Raw genomic sequence first — 22,803 nt, forward strand, 5'->3', positions numbered from 1 at the left:
GCTGCTACAATAAAACTGAATTTTATGTTCATTGGTCTTTTATGTTGCTAGATTTGTGATGGCCGTTGTTGCTGTCGAGCGGAAGCTGGTTCGAATCTTCGTCATCGGTTCGTTTGGACGTGTTTCGCTCCGTTAAAGCCAATGCGTTGGTCTGTATTTGGGGGCCTTCCGTAGCTATTGTGGTAAGGTGCGCCGTTTCAAATCAGAACATACTGAAGGTGGATCGGACTGATTATTTTTGTAAGTTTGTAATGCCAAACTCACATTAGTTTTGTGATACCGAAATGTATGCAAAAAAAGTTGTTAAATATTAAGCCATAAACTTGTGTTTGTCTTTCATGTTGATATTTTTAACTTTCAGACATTATTCAACATTTTAATCTATAGGTTATTGTTCAATATAAAAACTCCAGTAACTATATGATAACAAATGCATAAAACGTTCTTTGGTTTGTAAACCTCGCAGCTAATAACAATTAATATTAAACACTAAGCTGCGAGTCGACTGTGTCTCGGTTTGGAAATCCGATGACAGTAAAGGAAGATAAATAAGTTGATCCTTTTCTTTCGAGCAGTGTCAGGGCCGTCTAAGGTAAAGATATGCCAAAAACAAATTTAAATATCTCTCGTTAATATTCAGATATTCACAATTTGGAAACTTCTGTGATTTTTGATAATATTAACAATAGCAAGGTGTTATTTTATTGCTTTTAATTGAAATCTCACATTGTTGTCCCGACAATTGAGTTCCTTGGTCTTTAATAAAGCGTTGTTTCAGCTATAACAACTCCAGCACCGTCTCTGTTTTTATGACATCCTATAAGGATAAGTACGTCTTCTCAGCCCACATCTTCAAAACTTCGGTGTAGGCCTAACGAATACTTTGTGCACATACATATCCGATCCGGTTCGGCGTGTGTCGGAGCGGGACCCTTTGCCGATTCTTCTCCCCATTCTACTACGTAGGCTTCGATTTTTGCCGTTTCCATCGTAGAATGGCCTCAACCAATCGGTTCCCCCGTCCATAGTATTTAGAGCTTAGGGTGTCCCAAAAAGTCATATTAAAAACATTAATTCGTTTATGGATTTCTTGAGGTCTTTCTAATAAGTAAATAAGTTATCAAATAAATAAATAAAGCCGATACAAATATGCTGCTCAAATTAAAAAGGTCTATAATTAATTTCTATAATATGAAAAAAAAAGAAATTGATGATTCTTCAACAAATTTGACGAAAGTTTTTATTTAATTTAATTTTGAAAATACTTATATTGACCATATGAAAAAGTATAAATGTGAATGGCATGATTCCTAAAATTATGAATAAACAAAACAATACATAATGCAATAACCTAAATAAATTAAATATGTGTTATTAAGTTGAATATTGAATAATAAAAATTGCATTTCAAAAAAAGGCTTAATACTAAGCATTGTATATGCTACACCTTATAACCACTTAAAAAATAGGGTTATATTTACAAACACATAGTGACCTTCTATTGGGGCACCCTACGGCCGCAGTCGGTCACAGTAGCTCTATTTTTCCGACACATCCCCCGGGACGTCAGGAGGAAACCCTCTTGAGAAAAAAAGGCGTGCTCTACTGGGAATTGGCCGAAGAAGCTGGAGCGGTACACACTTATCCCGTGACCGCTCCGCCATGTCGTTGTTGTGTAGAATGTCGTGAAAAGGCGCGTTTATAAATATAGCCACGCACACGCCTCCGCACCCACCGACGCATACAGCCAAAGGTAGGAAGGTACAGGAAGTGTGCCAGAGCTAAAGTCGACCGAGTATCAAACATAAAAAATATTGCACCCGTTTCTACACACATGTGAGGATAGTTAGTTCCCTATTCCGTATCCTTGTCATTCGAATTTATTGTTGTTCTATTCTCATCGTTGTCGAGCTACAAGCGCTCTGCCGAGAGGAACATTTCCGATAAGGGTTTTTCCCTGATCTGAAGAAAACGGACAGACAGATGATGACGGAGAATGAAGCTGTTTTTTTTTCTACCATCGAGTCAACAGAATTAAATCACCGTACTGTCAGTGTTGATGGTTGACTTGGACGTTATCAGCTTGGGGTTGGCAGCCACGGCTCATGGTTTCAGCAGTCATGCTAAAACTCAGCTATAATGTGACTATTTTTGTTGCGACACTCACCTGCACATCACTTCGTGCGTTAGTAGCACCCTGCACATTTCCGGATTCTTGTCCTGGCCTTCGTAGACAATTGCCTGTGGACAAACAGAAGAGAAACACACGTTGGAGTGAGATTGGTATCGATCGATTACAGCGATATAGAATTAACAGGTCAAATAAACAGGTTACGTGAGGTTCATGTGTGACTGCAGTAAATTCAATGTGTGAGCAAGCTGTTTGCCGACGATTACGAGTTTATTATTATGTAGGAAAATACTATTCATGTGTTGGGAATGTTCTGACCAGCTACTAATCATCGATGATGGCTGCGAATGAAGTGACATTGTACGATGAAAAGTATCACAAATTATTTTAGTTGGGGTTGATTATTTTGATTTCTATTGTTCAACTTTTACTTACGACTTACGACTCGGTTCATACGAATGCAAATGAACGTTTTAAACCCATAATGAACCCACCCATAATAATTGATTTTATTAGTAGGTCAGTACGCTAGCGTTAATTAAAGCCTTTTGTATATTACTTCTGCGTGAAGTTGACGCATTTGACAATGACATGAACAAGTTTAAATAATTTTCAAACTTATATTAGATACCTACATTTTCATGAGATAATTAGAAGCGTTAGTATAGTTTTTGATAATTCTGTTGGGAGCGTCCAAAATTAAGGTAACGCTCAGAGGGGGGAGGGGTGGGGAGGTTGAGCGAAGTTTGACGATCCGTACAAAATTTCCAGATGTTGATTAGTAAAATTTTCATTTGACGAAGCCATTCAGAGGTTGTGAATAACTTCTAGAATTGTAATTGTGGTTTTAAAACAGTTGGTTTGGAGGACCGCTAACTAAAGCTGAATTGATTTACGTGTTTGGAGAAGCGCAATGTTGTGGTTGCAAGACTTCCAAGTAAAGTAGAAATTATTTGCGTGTTTTGAAGATCGCAATGGAGTGTAGGGAAGACCGCCAAGTAAAGTTGGAATGATGTGTGAGTATAGTATAGTCACAGACAAACAGACGTAACAGCTTGAACATTTTTCTGAAACATTCATCGCTCCTTTACCACCATCTTGCGAGCATGTTACACGAAATAATGATTCGTATGACATTGTCACCAGAAGGCTCTGGAGTGAAATGTCAAACTAGAAGGATTACGATGCTAGCCCCTTTAGTTGTGAAAAGCGCAATCAATTAAATTCAAATTGATCGTTGACGTCATGGTCGATGGAAATTCCTCTAGTGTTACGTCTGTTTGCCTGTGGGATGGTATACACGGAGAAAAATGAGAAAGCCTAATAGATAATTATTTATTCCTCTTGAAACTTTACGAATTTTAATCATTCTTTCGCTTATAAATTAAGCTTTCGTTTTGCTTTTTTGGGTTTTATTCTTTCAATTGCATTTTAAATAACAATTCCTATACTTGGAACTTGAAAAACTTTTTAGTATTCTCAAGTCCTTCAAGATGGCAGCCGCAAAGCAGATTTTTTTTTAGTGGAATGTCGCTAGTATTAATAACGTCTTAGACGGTTGAGCCGCAAAGCAGTTTTCTCTGAATGTTTGATCACGTTTAATTGTTCGCATCGGCTCATGATACGCTTATCAATTGGCGTGAAAAAGTTGATGTAACTTAAAACTTAGGCCAAGTTGACACAATTGGCAAAATAACGGACGACGTGGCTTCACACAGAATTACTGAAACACTTTCCCAGTTTTTCCCAAGGTTTGCTCTTCCTACGCTCTCATGATCCCGATTCAGGTGCCGCTACGGCATTAACAAACACAATTATGATAAACCGCGTCACCCGAAAGAGAAACTCCATTGTTTGAATGGAGATGTCTAAAGTTACGTTTCTAGACCAACATTTGAAAAGGGCGTAACAGCCAAAATTTATTACATCTGATTCCTTGTCCACATACATGGCTTTATATGTAGACGAAGAATAGGAAGGAATAAAATTTGGCTGTTACGCCCTTTTCAAATGTTGGTCTAGGTTTAACAGCGTTTAATCCTCCGAAAAACCGGTCGTATAGTAGCTCTAGTGCCTACGGAAAGGGTTACAGTGCTGCTACAGAAGAAGTCTCCAGCTAGTCGATGGACATTCCTTTTCGAGTGGCAACCATGATCCTATTTTGCATGGTAGGATTTCCTAAATCAAAACAGAGTATACCACCGCAGGCACAAAATAATATAAAGTTCACATTGTAAACCTGTAGTTTTATCGAAATATTAAAAATAAAGAGTTTTCAAACATCATGATGCTTTTCAAATGTTTAAACGTATTTTTTTTCACTTTGTTTTGAAATAATGATCATTCATTGAATAAGTTACTATTAAGCCTCATTAAATAAAAATGGAACAATCATTCCTAGTCTAGTCTAGTCTAGTCTACACATACACAGCCATTTCGTAAAAGAATCCTGGAAAGTGATAGACTCGACTACATCTACCGTGGATAATCAAAATTCGGACACACTCAAACTTCGGACGCTTCAATTCGTATGGGAAATTTTCTGAAATATTTCTTCGAAATGTTTCGTGAAGCTGGATCGGAAAGACTAATAGTTTTTACTTGTTTTAGTATAGTTAGATTTTAATCAAGCATTTTAAAACAATGCAATGAATTGATTGAAAGGCAGTCTGAACTGTGCAGTGAAAATTGTTTTCAATTATTCTTCCCGGTACTGTGTAATCAGGTGTCCGAAGTTAAAATCTATGTGTCCGAAATATGAAGACAACCTCACCGGTGTCCGAAGTTTGAATCAAACAGAAGCCGGACATTTTCATAAATTGCAAACATTCTTCACAATATCTTGCACAAATTAAATACGTAGTTAAAGGATGAATACTGTACTTAGTGATTGCAATGGTGATTTAAACGGTGTGATTTAAAATGTGAGTTAACAGGATGATTGTACATCAGAAAGTGCTTAAGCGTCCGAAGTTTGAGTTTGCACGGTATCACTTTTATTGTCATTATTTATGTTTGAAGCACATCATAAATGTAGTTTAAACATAAAAGCGGCCAGGCCTACTGTGCAGCGTCGTTATAAATACCTGTGAAAATTAATTCTCAACGTGATTTCACAATTAAGCCTTAGAACGGGGACATCTCGTACCAACCGATCCGTTTACATTATTAGGTAATAATTGTTGCATCGTTGGGAGTGATTTAGCTAAGATGATTAATGATCACTCCTTGGGTCCTCAACATCTTGGGATGGGACACAGTTTTTAGTCTAGTGCCCTGCCTAATACACTAATGGACAAAAGTTTTTAAATGATATCATACAAATTTCTATGAAATCATGACGAACACTTATGTCCATTAGTGTACATATAAGCCTGCAAGCGCCATTGCTCGCCCTCTAGAATGAAAAAAAGAAGAAGTAACAAAAGTGATGAAAAATAACGAAAACTCATAAGATGATAAAATTATACCATATTTACTTACAACAGCTCCATATTTTTCGTGAATGGAATCGTTATCTCGATTTTCTCGTCAACGCAACTTATTATGAACATTTAATTATTTTCAACTTTTTCTCTGTAATAGTACCACTTGATCTAACTACAACTTATTCGACCGTTTCAGGATTTTGCCCTATTCGCATTTAGGGTAAAATCGAAAGCTACTATTTGAATGAAACAACCTCACGTTGACGACTTACTCAATACAATGATACGACAACAGTAATCTCGAGGAGCTGCGCGACAGTCTTTCATGGATTGCGGGTTCTTTGCCTAGTATAAGCTGCTCAAGATCACCAGCCAAATTTCATAGTTCTACTGGAATCATTCAGCCAATTTGATCAAATTCACGATTCTATAATAACTATTTCATTACTAAATACAATCAACGTTAGATTTAGTGTCAATTTTGGCTTTTAAAAATACATTTTTAGAAACATTTGCACATAAAACAAAACAAAACAATGTAAATGTTGGTTGGCAAATAAAATGTAAAATATGTATATATGTGTACTAAAGGTTGCACTCACCTGGATGGCCAGAACGAAAATCTTTTTCAACTGGATCAAAATTAGTCTAACTAACCATGATATGTAAAACACTTAGACCATGTAACCTGCTACGAATCTTTCAATTTACATAATCGAATTTAGTCACAGAGTGCCGCTGGATCGCGCTTTTCATTGCGACATTGCGGGGAAGCTTCAAGTTCCAAAAGAAATTCAAGAAAAGATTATCTAGCCATCATCTGCCTGTATGATCTTGCGTAGTTGTTTGGCCAAATGTTCCACATTATAGAATCAGGAACGTCTCCAGAAGCACTCGACTGAATTCGGGAGAACGATAGATGCTTTTTTTTAAATCGGCACTGTGCCATGCGTCACTATCTTCAAAACATGTACAATCTACAGGGTCTTGATTTCCTCCGGCATTCATTCACAGAAAAAAATAATGAAAAGTAATCGACGCGTAAATAATAAAGACGTGGAAAATTACACTATTTTGCGCGTACATGGATCTTTTCCAATAAGTTCGCCGGTATAAATGTATGCAATTTACATAGCATTATGACACTTATTCGTATAAAAAGTGGCATAATGCAATACGAATTGCATAAATTCAGGTGATAATATCGTTTAAAATTACGCTATTTTTGGCATTCCCTTTATGTGCATTACTTTCGTGTAAATTTCAACAACTTTTTCTATCTGTGTTCGCGTTCCACCATGTCGTCAGCAACTGTCTCTGGATCCAACCTTTGAATTGTTTTCGGGTCCTTTGACATCGCTCACAATCATTGGCAGCAGCTCTTCTCATGCAGGTAGCATTAATAATGACACAAAAATCGTCAAAGTGCAATGTTAATTTTATCATTTTCACATTAACTAGGTAATAAACTTTAATTAATTTTCATAAAAATGGAACAATCATTCCAATGAATAAACTTAAGTTAATCATTCAAAGCTTATTGTTCATTTAAGCATTGCAATGAGTGGATAGACCGAATATGGTTTAATTAATTTTAAACTATTTAGCCTTTTTATTCTTGTCCGTGTAGTGTAACCACAGACAAACAGACGTAAGACTTGAATTTGATCCATCGCTCATGGATTATTTTGCGCAATTCTGTCCTCAGAGGTGCTACTTTGTCCGCTACTTTGACATTTGACGCTCGGAAAATCAATCGACTGAAGCGACGCTCAACTTTGCATCATAACATGCGTCTCTCCTCGAGACATAGACAATAAAATCATTGAATGTCATTTTGATGAGCTATGGGAGCTTGGTTAGAGGCCATACACATATTACGTAAGCACTTGGGGGAAGGGGGGTCGGTCAATATCTTACGCTCTATAAAATAAAAAATCATTTGTATTGAAAAAATCTTACATGGAGGGAGGGGGTGTCGAAAAACCCAAAAAAATGCTTACGTAATAAGTGTACGACCCCTTAGCTGCGCGCTGAAGTCGCTTCAAGGAAACGGTTATTGGACCATGTTGGGTTATGATGCGTCCCAGTCCCGCTCCAACCTCTCTTTGATTGAAGAAAATTACGAGATTCAACCCAATTTTCCCAGCATTGCTGTTTGCAATCAGAATTGTTGCGACAGTCTTCAGGGGTGCGAATGGGTAACAGATACAATAACTGGGAGTGCTAGCAAAATGGATTGAATGTATCTGAGAACAGGAAGACTGAGTTATAAGAGTTCTTTTTGAATGATTATGTTACACAACTTCCAGACTGTCAGTGAGAGCAATGACCCAGTCTCTATAGCTATAGTAAAGTTAGTCAGTTAATTAGTAATACTCCCAATCACGTTGAAGGTCGGAATGGTCGTGCAACAGATGGCGTAAGTGTAAAAACATTTCGATGACGAGAATTTTTCAACTCATTTTCACTGAGAGTTACGTCTGTTTGTCTGTAGTGTAAACGTGTTGAATGGTATATAGATATGAGTGTTCGTCTGTAATATTTGTAATTATGTTGGTATATTCGGCTGTGCAGTCCAAGAACTCGGTCAAAACGATAATTTTATGTTCGTTCCTACGTTTCGGCACTGATTAGTACCATCTTCAGGGGATAATTCATGAGTTTCGTTCGTCGTTAATTCATGAATTATTCCCTGAAGATAGTACTAATCAGTGCCGAAACGTAGGGACGAACATAAAATTATCGTTTTGACCGAGTTCTTGGACTGCACAGCCGAATATACGTGTTGAAAGGTTTACTCCAAACAAACTAAAATCCGTACTATTTTGGCTAAAACTGCTAAACACGTACTCGGCAGAATCTCGTCTCGGACCCTCATCCCAACGAGACCCGAAATATTAGACTGAAAAAAAATCTGGTTCCCTGTGGCGTAGCACCAGCTGAACTAAGAAAAAAAATCAGCGGGAATAGGTCCGCGCGCAAAGCTTACTTCGATACACCATGAAACAAGATTGATAAAGTCTTGTTACATGAGTAAAGACATCATTTAAAATAGTAATATTTGGTTTGGCTCTAAGTTGTAGATATTAAAATGTGCTTGTAGAGCTTATTTGATTTTTCACCTAAATTTCTAACATCCTACTCCAAATTCCCACCTTCTTCTTTGACATCTTCAATTTCTGTTTCTGCTTATTTCTGTGGCTTCTGATACCAGAGCTGCCCTTCTTAGAATTTTGGAGTATTGCTCTCCCCACTTCAAGTGTTCTGGAAATTTGCTTCATCAAGAATACTGTGGATTTTCTTCTTTTTTAATTCTGAGAAAATCCTCCCTCAGGAAATTTGAAAAATTCCTTCTCCAGGGATTCAGGGAAAATCATATTACAAGAATACAGGGTTATTCGTTCTTTAGGAATTTTGGCGAGTTTCTTCCCAGGAGTTCTGAGGATTTGCCCTTTAAGAAATTATGGATATGTCTTCCTCCAAAGATTTAAGGAAACCACGGCTTTTATCGAATTGTCACAAAATTCTTCCTCAGGAATTCTAGGAAGTTCCTGCTTCATGAATTCTAGTAAACTGGTTTTCCATCTCCAGGAATTCTGAAAATTTTTTCCCTAGGAGTTCTGAGAACTTACCCCTGCAGAAATTATGGGGAATTCTTCCACCAAAAAATCTGAAGAGCTTCAGTCTCTCCTCCCTAAACACAGATTTTCCTTTTTCTCGATTTCTCAGGAAATCTCCAGATATTCTTCTTCTTCTTCTTCATTGGCAAAACATCCCCCACTGGGACATTGCCGCCTCGCAGCTTAGTGTTCAATTAGCACTTCCACAGTTATTAACTGCGAGGTTTCTAAGCCAAGTTACCATTTCTGCTTCGCATATCATGAGGCTAACACGATGATACTTTTATGCCCAAGGAAGTCGAGACAATTTCCAATCCGAAAATTGTTTAGACCGGCACCGGGAATCGAACCCAGCCACCTTCAGCATGGTCTTGCATTGTAGCCGCGCATCTTACCGCACGGCTAAGGAGGGCCCTCTCCAGATATTCTGGAGAAATTCTTCTTCACAAATTCAAGACAGTCGTTCTACTAGAATTGTGGAATATTCTTGTTCAATGATTTTGGAGAATTTCTCCTTCGGAATCTCTCTTCTACAACTCAGGAGGAATTCCTTCTTCAAGAATTTGGAGGAATTCCTCCTCTGAGGATTCTGGGGAATTACTCACATAAGCTCAGATATTCTAGATAACTTCTCCCTCTAACAACTCTTGGGAACTTCTCTCGCACGATTTATGCAGAAATCTTCTCCCATGAATCAGAATCAGTCACAATTAAGTTGCTGCAACCATATTCGCTTGATTTGTGCTGCTTGGGAGTAATTCTCTTCTCTGGGGAATTCCTTTGACTGGACCTCCGAAAAGTTCGCTTTACAAGAATTTCTGTGAAATTCTTATCTTGAGAGGGGCTCCCAGATTTTTAATTCAATCGAAAAATTCCTTATCTAGGAGTTTTAGGGATGCTTTTGTCCAGAAGTTCTGAAGAATTAATACATTTCCAGAATGTCTGAAAGGGGAAACTCCAGCAAAATTTCCAAACTAAGTCACATCAAAAGGAATATTAATTAAAGCAAACTACAAAAGTTTTAATCGTCTAAGACGAGTTGAGTAACTCCATTTAATTCCACCAATTGTTTCGATATCTTTGCAGATACGTATTCCACTAAAAAGAGCTTAAAATATTTTTTACTGAAAAGTTTTAACTTTCTCGACACATTAAAGTGTAAAAATAAATAGCGAATCTAATATGAATTATGCTTTAGTGCACGAGACCACGCCGATCCGAGCCGCCGACGCCGCCAAAAGCAACCACGGCGTGGCGCCGACTGAGCAGCCGCCGCCGTTAGAAAAATGCACTCATGCCGCTGCCGGTTCAAAGTAGATCGGCGCACAACTCTGAGTTGAAATGGTTTACAAACTATGAGACACTCAATGATCAAACTATTTCCATCTACGAAATTTCACAAGTATCGAAGTCGTTTTTAATTTTTATCGAAGTCAGCTCGGAATCCGTGATACGTTTTATCTTTTTGACTGATTTTTAGAGTCCCACTGAGACCTCGAGCGACTAAACTCAAGCGGATGTCCTCAGATTGGGCAAGAGTCCTGTACGATATGCCGTCCTTGGTAACCATTTGGGCTAGAGCAGTTTCAAGAGGGCAGACCGTCGTGATTTTTGTACCTCTACGTTGCGTTGCGTTTTACGTTGTGTGATTTTTGTACCTCTTCTTGAAATTGTGATTGAAGTTGACGTAAATGTAAACAATGTTCATTGAAGATTTGCTGTAGCGCGAACGTCGTCGAAAATGCTTACTTGTGCAAAGGTTTATTCATGCGTGCATTCAATTGTTGTAAGAGTTTGTTGCACGGTGAGTATTTGGCTGATATGTATATCTAGGTGAAAACTATTCGAGCTTTTTCATACTGACAGCAACATTTTAATTACCGTGAATATCGGCATTTTTTGCCTTCAATCACGGTATTATCGGTTGGTCGGTAATACTGGTATTACCGGTTTCGGTACTACCGGTTAGACCACCCTAATTGCAATGAACCATGGTATATATACCGCCAGAAATAAGTATAAAGACAAGCATGATTTTCATACATTTTCATCATGATTGAGGATCGATATCTCGATTCGTAGAAATTCGATTTGGTTGAAATTTTACTAGGCACCTGTTTTTAACTTGAACTTTCGATCTTTGAGTAAATTGTATACATCTCTGTTGATTTTGACCTCAAAATCTGGAAATAATTATAAAGACACCACTTTTTTATATGGAGCTCCATACAACGGAACTGTATTTATAATTATTTCCAACAGAAACGCGTATAAGCAGAATATATGCATAAATGTAGCTATCATTGAATAAAAATTCAAGTCATTTTAGGCTTGTTGGCAAAAAATCAGCCCAATCGAATCGCTACGAATCGAGATATTGACTTCCCAATATGGCCATTTTGTATGGAAACCGAGCTTGTCTTTATACTTATTTCCACCAGTGTATTGCAAAATATTTTCATTTCCGATAGAATCCACGGGTACTTTTGTTACGGTGGAACATCGATACCAAAATTCGGCAGTTCTGTTAAAACAAAAGAGGACTGAGGCCGTTCTCAAAGTTTCAATCTGTAGACTGATTGGTACAGTTCAAATATCAAACTGACTAAGGGTGATCGAAAATTCCTTATCATCATGTTTGGTAGTACTGAGCTGCTCATCATCTTTTAGTATTGACCGCATTACGATCTTGCTGTTGGTAATTTTACGATAAAATCACCATGTTTATTAAAGTTGCAATTCTTCAAAAACAAGTTGTGCAGAATAAAGCTTTGGATTACACCCCTAATCCAAGCATAAATAAATTGATAATAAAATGCTTTAAAATTTCAATGAATTCCCGTTTACCTTTATTTAAAACAAAACTCTAGAATGCCACCTCGACAAAATCTATACGGGTTAGGTGGAAAAAGTATCAAAATTAAAGAGAAAAAGGTATAATATAATAACAAAGATTTTCTTCTTTAAGATTTTGCTAGAGCTGCTAGTCACAAAAGGCGTTTTGCCTCAATCAGTTTTCTGTCAACAGAACGACGTCACTTTTTGTAAATCTGCCTATACCTATATGTTTTAAATAAATTTATGATAAGAAAATTCAAGACTCAAGACTAAATTGCACTTTTATAGAATTAGGCAGAGTTTATGGCTTGTATTATTTTTAAGAATAACGGTTTTCATTTTCTCGAACGATAAGTTATTTTTGAATGCTAAATTTCAACTAAAGACACTTTGTTGTCAGCACATCTTCAAGGTAGTTTTTTTATTTTCCTAGTGTGTCCGAGGTGCATTGTGCTTGTTCATGTTATAGGTTAAGAAAGCCTTTAGTTAATAATAATTACCAAAGCATATTCATATGATCATTCAATACCAAGCAATAATATTAGTGTTGATACCAAACCAAGTTCACAATATGGACCTCATATGACTCGAATCAATCTCCATCCTCAGATTGAGTGTTCACTCGAGTTGCAAGCGGTATTCAATTAATAACCTCGTAAATCTCTACCATCCGTTCGAGATCGTAAATATTTCAGCTTAATCGCTGCCACTTTGTACGCCATTTCATCTTCATCTACCGGGGCGAGGCAATTCAATAAAAACTCAATCGTCACAGCCGAAGCCCTCTTTGTATGTGGAGGCCCAGGAGTAGATCAACAACAAAAAAAGATGCACCCACTAGCGGCATCAGTCATTGGCCCTGGCAGTCAGTCAAGTGCCCATAGGATCCCCACACACAGAGAGAGTTGGAGCAAAAAATGTGTACCAAGCCTATCCGGGGGGAACAATTTACCGGAAAGTGGTGTAGTAGTACTGCTGGAACGGGGCATGCATTATGAAACAGGTAAAATCTCGTCCTTCCGTTTTACTATACGGTTTCGCAAACCGAGAACGGGGAACCGTTTCGAAAATACTGACCAAGCCAAATATGTGCATCGGGCACACACCCGCACGGGGTCATCCACGTTTGACGTCGATGATGGTCCTGTTCTGGGCGCAGAGAAACGCGGTGTTTATAGTATAAAGTTATTTATAAAAATTTGAGTACACTTTTAATGAATTAACAAACGATGTCTATAGTTTTCGAAGTGTGCAAAGTGTGCATTCCATGAAAAAAAACTTCCACTTATAGTTAAAGTTCAAAAAGTAAAGTTTGTTATGACGAAGATTTATCTCAGAAACACCGCGTAAACGGCGCGTTTAAACCTCTGACTCGTTGTTTGTATGAGGGGTTGGACGACGACCGGCAATCCGGGTGAAATTCCGAGACCAGCCAAAGTAAAATAAAGCAACACGGAGAAAACAAAAGCTCATCATAAAATGCTCCCGATTTTTTTTTGCCTTGTTTTGGTCATTTTTTGCTCCTAACAGCGGATGCTGGAGATATGTTTTTTCTTCTGCAGTGCGGCGGTATTTACTGATAGAATTGTGGCGATTATGATGTGTGTCCTGCGAGGATGGTTGTGTGATCTGACTGTTGTTCTCTAGGTGCAGTAATTGTTCGGATTTAGCGGTACAGGTCGGACTCGATGCTGCGGAAGTTCGAAAAACATGGTCTATCCGGAACAAAGTTTGTAGGCTTTTTATACCGAAGTTGGATTTTTCTCCGAGTACAGGCAACTTATCCAACTTCGGAAGTAGTGCGCTGGATTCGTCTAAAGATGCGCTAAACAACGCATTAACAACGGAATAAAGTTCGGTTTGGATGTCCCGACTTCCGAATTCTAATTGGGTGCTACGCCGACAGTAAATGCTTCCAGATAATCGAGCCAGTTACAGTTTTCTTCTTAAAATGATGATGTTTGCCTCAAGAACCATTTAAATTTGCCTTTATCAAGAATCAATTAATAAAACTAGGGTTTGTTTTGTTTTTGGGAGGATTCAGCTTCGATTTTACAAAAAGTAGGTAATGATTGTCTTCATTTTAAAATTTGTTTTGTTTTACTTTCAAACCTTGAACAACTATTGTGAAGTTGCTTTGAAGAGCACATTTTGAATTATTGCTGTATGTCAGTAACAAATAGAAGCAAGAAGTGTAAATAAATATAAAGGGATCAAAAATGAACTGTAAAATAGCAATACGGATGTGTTTGAAAGCTGGAGAGCTTCACGTGAAAAGAAAAAATAACGAGCAAGTTACACGAGGAAAGGGAATCAAAGCGGTATAACTCTGGACTCTGGTAATTGCAGTATAAACAGTGGCTGACTGTTGGTCATTCTGGAGCACTGAACGAGAGTGTATCTAGCGAATTGCTACACACGATAAACCGAGCATTGCTTAGCTGTTGTTTATTAATTCAATAGGGTTTTAATTTTTAAATTGGTGTTTTTTAGAACTGCAATTCTGATCTTGGAATCACACAGTGAAGTAAAATAGAGAAATGTGTTTGAAAACGAGCAACAGAATCATTAAGCTATCAATGCACTATTTTGCCATAATAACAAATATTTGTTACGTCCGCCTGATATCCATCTCAAATTCTAATCGGTTTAATAGATGTCCGCTTCATCTTGATAAATTTTTGGCCTTATGACAAACAGTGAACTGCGGACTTTAGTTTAGTTCATGTCTTCATACCTGTTTCAAATATGTATATTAACACTGAATATTAGGATTTCTTTGATATAGAGAGAGAGTCTCAGAGAACAGTAGATATTCTATGAGCTACGGTCAAATCCGAAGAGCTGCCAATCTGAAGAAGGCGAGTTCGAGACTTCTTTGGCATAGTGTATCCATTACCACACATGGTACAAAATCATGCCTAGATACTTTTTGTTTTCAATTATTAACTGTAGGCATTTGTACTCATTTGAGCACTAAAGGCCCATTACTTTACCTCCGTTTTTACAAAATAATTGAAACTTGATGAAGTGTTTATTATTGATTGATGCTTTGAATTGAGTTTGACCCTATTCTGTTATTGGCATTTGTTTTTGGTTACTGTGCACTTTTCTGATAACTAAACATGTTTTTGCTTTTCAAACTGACAGTTGGTTGACAAAAATAGGCCGAATATGCTGCATTTTACATATGGCAGTTCGTCAATGGTAATAGTCTCAGATCCTAATGGCAGCATAATAAAATTTTCATAAAGAATTGAAAATCTTCCATAAAAAAATAGGAAATTGCCAATAAAGCAATCAGGGTATAAGCAATAAATCAATATATTATTAAGAATTTATCACAAATCAAAAATAAATTAGCAAAAATTGCAATTATAAAAGAATATAAAATTTCGTAATTATTGATTTATTTATGGAAATGTTGTATTTTTTCCATTGGAACATTTTGATTTCTTTATGGGATATTCTTCTTTTATAATTTGTAATTTTATAAATGTGAAATCTGAAATAAAACTCATAAGTATTATTTGTGATCTTGGCGTGCCATGCTTTTCACCGGTTGCGAATCTTATAGCGGTGGTGGTGACTCTTGATTGTCTCTTAAGTATCCATTTTGATCAAAAATTCTACAAAACCAGATTCTGGATTTCGATTTCAGAAAAAGATAATTAGAGAACTACTAAACTCATAAAACATTTTAGATTAATTTTTCATTCGTGTCTGTGACTTGGAAGCTTGAAATCAATTTTAAATTCGATTGCGAGAAACGATAATTTTAACAAAATCTGGTTCTGCTAACAGCTTTAAATTAAACATCCCTGGACAAAAGGTTGAAGCCAAAAACGAAGCTCTGACGCTAGGCGACGTAGAACGTCTTAGTAAAGTGTTTGTTTGAAGCAATCCAGCGTTACACGTCAACGTCAATGTTACACGTCAACAGTACAGAACTGCACGATTTCGCAAACGCTTCCAGTCGTGACACAGAACGTCTTCCTCGTAACTTCACTTATCTTCAACTCGTCGGAGTTTCTTCTATGCTCGTTCACTGGGGAGCCCCAGTACCCCGAATGCCAGGACCCCGAATGGGATTACCCCGAAGGCCACTACTCCGAATGGGACAGTACCCCGAAAACCATTACCCCGAATAGGACACTACCCCGACATACATTAACCCGAAAGCCCAGTACCCCTAAAACATTTCGAATCTGTAGCTTTCCAGTATAATTTTTCACACTCACAGATATCGATGAATCCAAAACGACAATCTTTGCAAAGAATAAAAAAGAGTTAGAGTTACTTGGAAAAACGCATTGAAGATTTAACCAACTGTTTAACCAACAATGTTGATTTTTCATCTAATTAACTTAAATTGTCATTCCACCCCATTATTACCAGGAAAACTACTATTCTACGAAATATAGTGATAAAGTCTCTTTCAATAGGACGTGTTTACAGAGGAGATGCTGCTTTCTTCAAATGAACGGGTTTGCCCGGTATAATACGAACAGAGGAGATGATGCCTTTTTTAAATGTACGCGTTTGCTTGGCACCAGGTACACAGAGGAGATAATGCCTTCTTTATGCGTTTGCGTTGTATGAGGCGAATGGAAGAGAGGATGTCTTCTTCAAATCAACGATTCTTTCCGAAGACAAACTGAGCACTCTCTCAACTACACACAATATATTACTTACTCACTACCTCTACCTCACTACATCTTCCTCACAAACTATCACCTAATCTTATTCACTCACCCGCTCTTACTCACTCACTTACTTTCAATCACTCCTACTGACTCACTTACTCTTAATCAGTACTGCCAAAGTTTTTTTTTTCTTTTTATTAGTGAGGCTTTCAGCCCAAGGCTGGTTTGTCTCGTACAAAAGGTCGTGATCGTCATAAGACAGAGAGCACAGAGCTTTCTTATCTTTATCTGGCGACCAAATGAAAGAATTGTGGGTTGTTTGATCATAGCAGTCATGAAAGGACTAAGTATTCATTGTGTTTTGTTTTAAAATAAAAATTTCTAAATTATTCTAATAGATATATGGAGAGAACTATAACTGGACGATAAATTAATCATCTTCCTTGAATCCAACGAGCTGGAAGCGGTAATAAACACAATAATAAAGCAGATATTGCAAACTTCCATTTCCTGTCGCGGAATAAAAATTAGTGAAATTTTTGCAGCATGCCTTTCATTCTCCGCGTTTCTATAGAGAATGAGAGGGGCAGATATGTAAACATCGCGTGAAATCTCTCATTGAAATTGAGAAATTGCAGTACTTAATCTTACTCACTCATTCACTCTTGCTCAATCTATCACTATTACTAACTCGCTTATTCTTACCACTTACTTACTCTTACTCGCTCACTCACTCACTTTTACTCATGCACTCATTCTTATTCACTTACTTTTACTCACAAGCTCATTTCTACTTACTCACTTACTCGCTTTTACTCATTTATTCACTCTGTTACTCACTCACTCTCACTCACTCTCACTCACTCACTCTTACTCATTCGCTTATTCACTAACTCACTCTTACTCACTCACTCACTCGCTCTTACTCAATCACTTCTTCTTCTATGGCTCTAAATTCCAACTGGAACTTGGCCAGCTTTTCAACTTAGTATTCTATTAGCATTTCCTCATTTATTAATTGAAAGCTTTTCGCCATTGCATGAGTATGTATCTCGTGTGGCAAGTACAATGGATACACTGTGCCCAGGGTGTCGAGAATGTTTCCAACCCGAACTGGACCGAGAATCGAACTCGCCATCTCCGGATTGGCAATCCTACGTCTTTGCTCGCAAGGTTACTGAAGACCCCACTCACTCACTCTTACTCACTCACTCACTTTTACTCATTCGTTCTCTCACTCTAACTCTCTCACTCACTCTTACTCATTCGTTCACTCTAACTTACTCACTCACTCTTACTCAATCACTCACTCACTCTTACTCAATCACTCACTCGCTCTTACTCAATCACTCACTCGCTCTTATTCAATCACTCACTCTTACCCATTCGCTTGGTTACTCAGTTACTCACTCACTCTCTATTACTCACTCGCTCCACTCAGTCACTCTGACTGACTCACTCGCTCACTCACTATTACTCACTCACCCACTCTAAAGCACTCACTCACTCCTACTCACTGACCCTTCCTCACTCTTACTCAGTCACTCACTCTTACTCACTTACTCACTCCTACTCACTCAGAATTATAGCGTCCAAGGAGCAACTTCAACCTTGTTGCCTTTGTAGCCTTGCTGAGGTGGACCGCAGCTTACCGCATTGTTGGTTGCAGTTGACCTCCTCAATCGTCAAATCTGAAACACATGCAAGTTGACGGCCATAACCGCTCGCGAAAAATTGGATACTTAGTTCTATACTGCGTTAAAACAGTTCCAGGTGAAGGGGCAAACTATTGTTATTATTTTGTTCTGTGGATTTGATTCCTTTTGAATACTGGCGGGAACGGACTGTGGGCTCAGAAGATGGCCAAAATCCCTTTTTTTAAACAATTTGCGTGCAATATGAAGCAATCAAAAGTGAATCCTGTCCCATTGTTTTGGATTAAAAATTGACAAAATGAAGAATAGGCTCAGAAAAAAACGCAATTTTTTATTTGCATTGTTGTAAGAATGTTGAGTGAATTAATTTCATCAAGATCTTTGGTAGTGTAATTTTCTACTCTTTTATTTTTATTAGATGATGGACGCAAATAAAAATTTGAATGGGATATAGTTTGCCAAAAAATTCGTTTAAACATTCTTGGTTTTCTAAAAGGTGGTGACAGTAATAATGATACTTATAGTCTGTTCAGAAGACGAGCTTCATAACTTGATATCGTTATCAACGACTATGAGATGTGTAATCTTTGATGTTAAGATATTCCTTATCAAGTGATGAAGCTGAATAGACTCTCCAAATAGTGTAAGATGCATTCTCAATATTTAGAAAGTTCTGTGGATTTTGTTCATATTCTAAAAATAAGTCGTCTCCAATAAGCATTTAAATTCAATCCTGACATTGCACTATGGTCCAGGATACAGATTTACGCGGAAAAATGAATTTTACGCCAAAACTATATTTTTTAGAAAAAACTGTTGTTCTGCAAAATTGTTCGAAATAGTAAGGCCATCATTATGGTGCAACCAAAAAATAGAATGCCCCTCATATAAACAAAAATTAGAAAATATTTTTTTATTTTTTGGAATATTGACATAATATGTTCTACAAAGTTGTAGCGCAGCTTATTCCAATCAATTTTGCTAAAGAAACTTTTTCTGTGGCTTTTAAGTTGGCTGATTTAGAGCAATTTTACCTAATTGGATTAGGGTGTACCTCACAAAAACAGTATTTTTGATCTACTGTTTTTGTTTTGGATTTCTCGTCTTCAGGTGACTTTTAGAGCTCAAAAAAATGCAACTTTTGATGGGTAAATATGCTCAATATCTTCTACCGATCAAAAGTTATAATCGTTTTTCTATCAAAATTACATTTTTTTCATAAATTTAATCTCCTATTAGGGCAGACCAAAAAAATATGTTTACACGGCATTTGAAAGAGAAATTCATATTCTTCATTATGTCAAAAAATTGGGGATATGTTATTTTTTTATCTTAAGTTTAACTAATTTTACTAAAATCATGTTTTTTCAAATAAATTGATATAACTCGACAATGGAAGAAGATACAGACGATATTCTTATAGCAAAACACGCGTTTTGGAAAGCCCCAAAAGTCTTCAGAAGGTAACATCCGTGAAAAATAAAAAATGATATGAGCAGATCATAAATATTGTTTTTTGAGGGACACCCTAATTCTGGTAAGTAAATTACTCTAAACAAGTGAGCTTAAGAGCTACATAAAAAGTTTATACAGCAAAGTTGATTGGAAAAAGCTGCGCTACAACTTTGTAGAACATTTTATGTCCATATTCCGCAAAATAAAAAAATAAAAATTTCACATTTTTTCTAAAATAGCCCACCCTATTTTTCGGTGATTTTATAATAAGGGCCCAAGTATCCAGAACAACTTTGTAGAACTTTCTTAAAGGTATGTTTTAGGCCGAAAATGCATCTTTTCTCGTAAATCTTGCAATACGATGATTATGATAAAACTTATAAAAAGTGTTAAAGCTGTAGATTTTTTATTTTTCATTTCTCACAAATGTCACCTTCTGAAGACTTTTAGGGTTTTCCAAAACGCGTGTTTTGCTATAGGAATGTCGTCTGTATCTTCGTCCATTGTCGAGTTATATAATTTTTTTTGAAAAAACATGATTTTAGTAAAATTGGTAAAACTTGAGATAAAAAAATAACATATCTCCAATTTTTTGACATAATAGAGAATATTAATTTCTCTTTCAAATGCCGTGTAAACATATTTTTTTGGTCTGCCCTAACCGGAGATATCAACTTATGAAAAAAATGTAATTTTGACAGAAAAACGATTATAACTTATGATCGGTAGAAGATATTGAGCATATTTACCCATCAAAAGTTGCATTTTTTGAGCTCTAAAAGTCACCTGAAGACGACTTTTTCGAGAAATCCAAAACAAAAAAAGTAGATCAAAAATACTGTTTTTGTGAGGTACACCCTAATCCAATTAGGTAAAATTGCTCTAAATCAGCCAACTTAAAAGCTACAGAAAAAGTTGCTTTAGCGAAATTGATTGGAATAAGCTGCGCTACAACTTTGTAGAAATGTTATGTCAATATTCCAAAAAATAAAAAAATATTTTCTAATTTTTGTTTATATGATGGGCCACCCTATTTTTTGGTCAATATTCCAAAAAAATAAAAAAATGTTTTCTATTTTTTTTTATATGGTGGGCTACCCTATTTTTTGGTTCCACCATAATGATGGCCTTACTATTTTGAACAATTTTGTATAACAACAGTTTTTTCTAAAAAATATAGTTTTGGCGTAAAATGCATCTTTCCGCGTAAATCTGTATCCTGGACCATAGTGCATTGTTGTTATTAGACGATGAGTGTTTTCAATTTGTGATTGATTGGAATCGTCTGTGATTTTGTGCTTTTCCTAAACTGCCTATGATCGCATATTTGTAACAATCGACAAAAGTAGGCATGGGAGAAACGGAAGGATAAAGTTTGTGATATGCATAAGTATGGAAATCTAAGTAATTTTCTAAAAATTTACAGAAATTACTTAAAAACTTTTTTTAGTTAAATTCTTCGCTAGCAACATCAACATTACTTGTTCTTTGAGTACAAATTAATTGCGTAATTTTTCGTTCGAGACACAAGGCATACCGGCGACAACATTTTCCATTGTTACTGTTATGCGGTCACTTTGCTCAATGTTACAAAACAACTTGGTAGTTTTTTCAAGTTTTCCAGAACATACCTTCTGATTTCATCTGGCCAACTCAAAGAACCAACAATTTGAAGACGATTCATTGGCTTAGCTCAGAATCGAAAAAAATGCAAATGTTACAAATATGCGATCATGGGCAGTAAAACTGTTTGTACCTTTACTCTGGTATCCCTGGAAAGGTAACTTCAAGAACAATTAAAACTATTTCACCAAGTAGTAATACTGCCTTTCTCGTAATATCTCCTCCCTCCGAAATTCACAGTTACAAAAAAAAAGATCGTCATGGAGATAAAAGTAAATAAAATAAATTGAAAACGAAATTTCCAAAACTGCGTCAACAAAACTACAAGTTGAAACATATGTGATCTACATCCATCGAATTCCGCATAACTAGACAAACATATTCCGTGCCTACATTACCTTCTCATCCCTTGTTTTGCCTTATCTCCTGTTGTTATGAATAACCCAAACTACGGATTACCAATATAATAGGCCTAAATCCGCACATCTGTAAATCAATTAAATTCAAATAACGAGTCTCGCCAAACACATGCACCACTTGTACATGTACGGACGACACTGTAGGCCTGAATCCCGCCAATCAACCACCGACCAAGACAGATCCTGAACCTATCCCAAAATCCAGCCTCACCCGACCCTTCAGTAGTGCACCATCTTCGGTTAACGACCGACCCCGGTTATATTCAAGCCCCGGCCGGAATAATATCTATTAGCCTAGCTCTTGGTCGAGGCTTAGCGCGTTGATCCGCCCGTTGCCCAACTCGGGAAGGATAACATTGGTCTTAAAAATGTAACATGCTCTACTCGGAATGGCAGACAATAGGCGGAGGTGGAAAAATTATACCTCGCCGTGTCCTCGTCGACGACCGGGATGGAAATATCCACCCCGCACATGCAGCGTGCTGGTCGTTGATCCGAGTTAAACCACGGGAATCGAGAGCGGGGGGAAACAACTACGCCAAAAAAGATAACGATGAGCGCAAAGAAGGGATAATAAATTGGGTTCTAATCATCGTTCTACTCACTCGCTCGGTGAACGGGCGAGGTGGAAAGCAGGCTGGGTTAACAGTGAAAGGGATCTTCCTTGCTTGAGTTTGAGTCAGTGGATGAGGTGAAATAACTCAGTAAAAATTGTAACAGTTGGTGGATTACGATCTAACCTTGATGACAAGGTGGCAGAGATGTTATCAGAGAAATGTTTTCGTTTTGCTACATGGAACCAGTCATTGAAATGGCATTGTTTAAAAATTTAGTTTTCAATATGAATGTACCTCGACGATATTTGAACTTTGTATATCTTATCATCATAAATCTTAACTAGACAGCGTCACTGTCACGCTAGGAAACACTACTCATTGACTTGTCGAGTTACCAGCATAAATTAGCAATTACGCCCGAACAATAA

The 22,803-nt window shown here is 37.1% G+C and overlaps 1 protein-coding gene across 6 annotated transcripts in view; it reads right to left on the bottom strand.

Annotated features, from left to right (window-relative positions):
* LOC134226867 (transcription factor collier) overlaps positions 1 to 22,803 on the bottom strand; it is a 182,052-nt gene that overhangs the window by 96,513 nt on the left and 62,736 nt on the right. For all 6 annotated transcript variants that reach the window (XM_062707920.1, XM_062707916.1, XM_062707919.1 and 3 more), the window contains exon 5: positions 2,168 to 2,241. In XM_062707920.1, coding sequence (XP_062563904.1) covers positions 2,168 to 2,241 — 74 coding nt within the window. The remainder of the gene's footprint in view (positions 1 to 2,167; positions 2,242 to 22,803) is intronic.

This window comes from Armigeres subalbatus, chromosome 3 (genome assembly GCF_024139115.2).
Source record: "Armigeres subalbatus isolate Guangzhou_Male chromosome 3, GZ_Asu_2, whole genome shotgun sequence".
NCBI classification, from domain to species: Eukaryota; Metazoa; Arthropoda; class Insecta; order Diptera; family Culicidae; genus Armigeres; species Armigeres subalbatus.